The following is a 3,569-nucleotide window of genomic DNA, read 5'->3' on the forward strand; positions in this document are numbered from 1 at the left end:
CCATTGTTCAATAATATAGAAACAGGTTGCCGACTCCAATGGCGAGCTTATTCATTCTCAACGTGGAAAGAATTGGATTGGGGTTCCATCTCAGTTGAACCATTTTCAACGTGGAACTAAATGGGTCTGTGAATTTCTTTATACGTATACTTCTTATTAAATTCATATCAAAAAAGAAGTAAGGTGGTGATCTGTGGGTCTCTGGCCTCTTAAACTATTGTGGATCCAGCATTCTGATTGCCCACTAGTTAAAAAGTACGATCAATTGTGTATTGTCTGTGTCTAGAAAGCGTGTGTCGTGGCGTCGTATCTGGGTCAATGGAAAAGAGCCGATACATGCAAAGGATTTGTACGCAATTTAACATTCAAGTCGTTCATCTATCTCTTCTATAAATATCGACACCATGCTCTCTAATTTCAGCATCTTACTTCATATTCTGCTATCACATTTGTGATTCTTAATTTGTGATTCTTAGTTGCTGCTTGCTTATAGATCTTTTAGCTATTGCAGCCTTATATCTACAGTTTAAATGGAGGAGATCATGACGCAGCAGGAGCATTTTGTGTTGATTCATGGACTGGGGCACGGAGCTTGGTGTTGGTATAAAGTGATTGCCTTGCTGCACCGACAAGGCCACCGAGCAGTAGCTTTGGATCTTACTTCTAATGGCATTAGCAGGGAAGCCCCTGCTCATCAAGTCAAATCCCTTGCCAAATATTCTCAACCTCTTCTTCAGTATCTCACTGCCATACCCAGTTCTGACAAGGTAATATTATCATTGGTAAACCTGTTTAATGTATATGTTTGATGTTTGAAACCCATATAAATATTTAGTGAAATCTGAAATTGGAATTTGCAGGTGATTGTTGTGGGGCACAGCCTAGCAGGAAGTGTTGTATCATATGCAATGGAGATGTATCCGCACAAGATATCCAAGGCCATATTCATAGCCTCCTTCATGCCCCGTACCAATCAGAGCTACCTGGCCTCTTCTTTCCCTCAGGCATCTTTCATTTTACCCTTTGCTTTTGGTTTCGATTGATCAAACTACTTGAGAGCAGTGTGAGTTCTGACCAAGGAATACGTTCATTCATGTACAGGTGTTTCCAAGGCTGCTGGTGAATGGAGTAGTGAAGTTAAACTACAACGAAGGAAAGAGCTCGGAACTGCCCATCTCTGCTTCCTTCAATTTGGATCACGTTAAAGATTATCTATACAACGAGAGCTCAGAAGAGGTGAGGTTTTGTTTGCTATTATAATGGTAAAAGCATAGTTAGAAGACAGTAAAGGATTGGTGTGTTTAAGTCCTCCATATAAAGAGAGCTAACTAAAGTAATGAAACAATTTTGTAGGATGTGAACCTGAGCAAGTTACTCCTGACAGCAACGCCATATTCAGTGGCAGAGGAGGTCCTTCACTTGACTCCTCAAAAGTATGGAAGTGTGCGGAGATTTTTTGTGAAGACAGAGAAGGACAAGCTGTTCCTTCCCCAAAACCAGGACTACACCATTGCACAGAATCCCCCTGAGAGAGTATTCCCTTTGGAAGACAGCGATCACTCTCCTTTCTTTTCCCAACCTCTTACCCTCTGCAATCTTCTTCAGAACATTGCCTCTCTGTGATTTCATTTTCTCACAATAGTAATACTCACTTTACACTGTGGGGAAGTTGATTAAAGTTTTAATCATAATATTTAACGTTTTGAAAAAGATTATCATCATACTAATTCGCCTCCTGCACCCTATTGGCGAGATTTCCTCTCTTCTAGTTCGTAGGTGTGCTCCTCAAATGGATTACCAGTATGATAGAACGTCTAGAACGTCTTTGAAAAAGAAGATTCGAGCTCGTAGTTGATGTGTTTTTTATGTAGATTGAGAGCTTGTATCAATCACTTAATTTTGTATTAGAGTTTTGTTTCTCAAAGTTCACCTCGTTGTTGGATTTTACTATGTGAATCTTTGTAGATGTTTTTTTTAATGTAGTTTGAGATCTTCTATCAAAGTTTTGTCTCTCAAAGTTCATTTCGTTATTGGATTTCACTATGTAAATATTTCTATATATCAAAGTTTAGATCACTTTCATTATTATAATTTCGTTATGTCATGATAATAAGTTTAAGTGTAACTGTAAGTCGAAGCTATTTATGCATATTAGAAAAAGGGCTATAGAAAAGGGCTATAGAAATGGTTGAGTGAACCCTAACCTAATTAAATTATGGTTGTAGAAATGGTTGAGTAAACCCCAACATGATTAAATTAAATTATGATTATGTGTGTGTGTATGTGTGTGTATGTACATATACATATAAATATTTAGATTAAATTTATTTAATATATAAATGGCAAGGTAAAAGCACAAAGTTGTCTCACTTTTACAAAGGAAATGACCAATGTTGATTCAACTTTTTAAATTGAATCAATAGAAAGTGATATATATGTTTTGAATTTTGAAATGATGTAAACTAATAAAATGTGTATTTTTTTTGTGTATTTTATGTTTGTAAGTTTTTAAAAAATTAAAAATTATTTGTAAAAATTAGTTGCTAATAAAATACTTAAATTGAAGTTACATGAGGCATTACACTTTATATAGTAAATTTTACTTTTTTTTCGTGTATATTGATAACTTGAAACTTTAGTGCAAAAATATATTTTTAACTATTTTTTATGTATATATATTTTTCTATGATTTTGAAAAGTTGCGTGCACTGAAATATATCTCTTTCTATTTGGTGTCACCTTTTTTCTTAATTATTTATCCAAATTAGAAAAAAAATTATATCATCTTAAAATAGACTCTTTTCTCTAGTGCATTTTTTTTTTTCAAAAATTTTAAATAAATTTTAATATTTTTCCTTTACAAGATAATCAACCTTTATTTTAGTGTTGATGACCTACTTTCAATAAAAATAAAATATTAAATATTAAAAACTAATTAAAATATTAAAAGATATGTATTTTGGAAATCTCATTTATAGATCTATAAAATGGTATTTTTACATCTAAAAAAAAAATTATTTATAAGAGTACGAGTTGTTGAAACATAGAGTTTTTTTAAAAAATAAAAATAAAAAATGGTAATTAGATCCAAAGTGGTATAAAATATACATTTAGTAGACATTTCCAATTGGAAAAGTTGTGGCCCATATATAAACAGCTATAATGAATCTCTATAGACTGGATATGTTTGACTAAAATTAATTTTTAGTTAGAATTACTTAAATTCACTTGTGCTGATAAGTTGGCTTGAAACGTGACACATTTTTGTGCTTTTATTTGGCAACATATGTGGACCAAATTACCAATAGTTGATAAATTTTCAAAAGATTAAAATCACAAGAAATCATTTTGCATGGGTAAAAAATAATAATAAAATCTTTTTTTGATGAATAGGTAGCCATATCTATTAATTTAATAAAGAGATACACTATTCACAAAAAGGTAGGGGGATATAGGATCACACCTTAGAGTTAAGATGAGCAGAGCTCGAAAAAGCCAAAAAACATAAACTAAGCATAATAAAACATAACAACTATCGCTAAGTGGCTAAAGAAATTCCAGTTGGAGGC

The 3,569-nt window shown here is 32.8% G+C and overlaps 1 protein-coding gene across 1 annotated transcript; it reads left to right on the forward strand.

Moving 5' to 3' along the window:
- Nucleotides 1-542: 542 nt before the first annotated feature.
- LOC131052324 (putative methylesterase 15, chloroplastic) lies at nt 543-1,623 on the forward strand. The gene is made up of 4 exons (XM_059215326.1): nt 543-767; nt 861-1,004; nt 1,102-1,236; nt 1,354-1,623. The coding sequence occupies exons 1-4, from the start codon at nt 543-545 to the stop codon at nt 1,621-1,623; spliced, it is 774 nt and encodes a 257-aa protein (XP_059071309.1).
- Nucleotides 1,624-3,569: the final 1,946 nt, after the last annotated feature.

Source organism: Cryptomeria japonica, chromosome 2 (assembly GCF_030272615.1).
Source record: "Cryptomeria japonica chromosome 2, Sugi_1.0, whole genome shotgun sequence".
In the NCBI taxonomy this organism is placed as follows: domain Eukaryota; kingdom Viridiplantae; phylum Streptophyta; class Pinopsida; order Cupressales; family Cupressaceae; genus Cryptomeria; species Cryptomeria japonica.

Excerpts from the sequence above, each read along its gene's own strand:
- LOC131052324 (XM_059215326.1), top strand. The coding sequence starts at position 543 with ATGACGCAGCAGGAGCATTTTGTGTTGATTCATGGACTGGGGCACGGA. Across the intron at positions 768-860 it reads CCATACCCAGTTCTGACAAG|GTGATTGTTGTGGGGCACAG; the intron begins GTAATATTATCA and ends TGGAATTTGCAG. Across the intron at positions 1,005-1,101 it reads TGGCCTCTTCTTTCCCTCAG|GTGTTTCCAAGGCTGCTGGT; the intron begins GCATCTTTCATT and ends ATTCATGTACAG.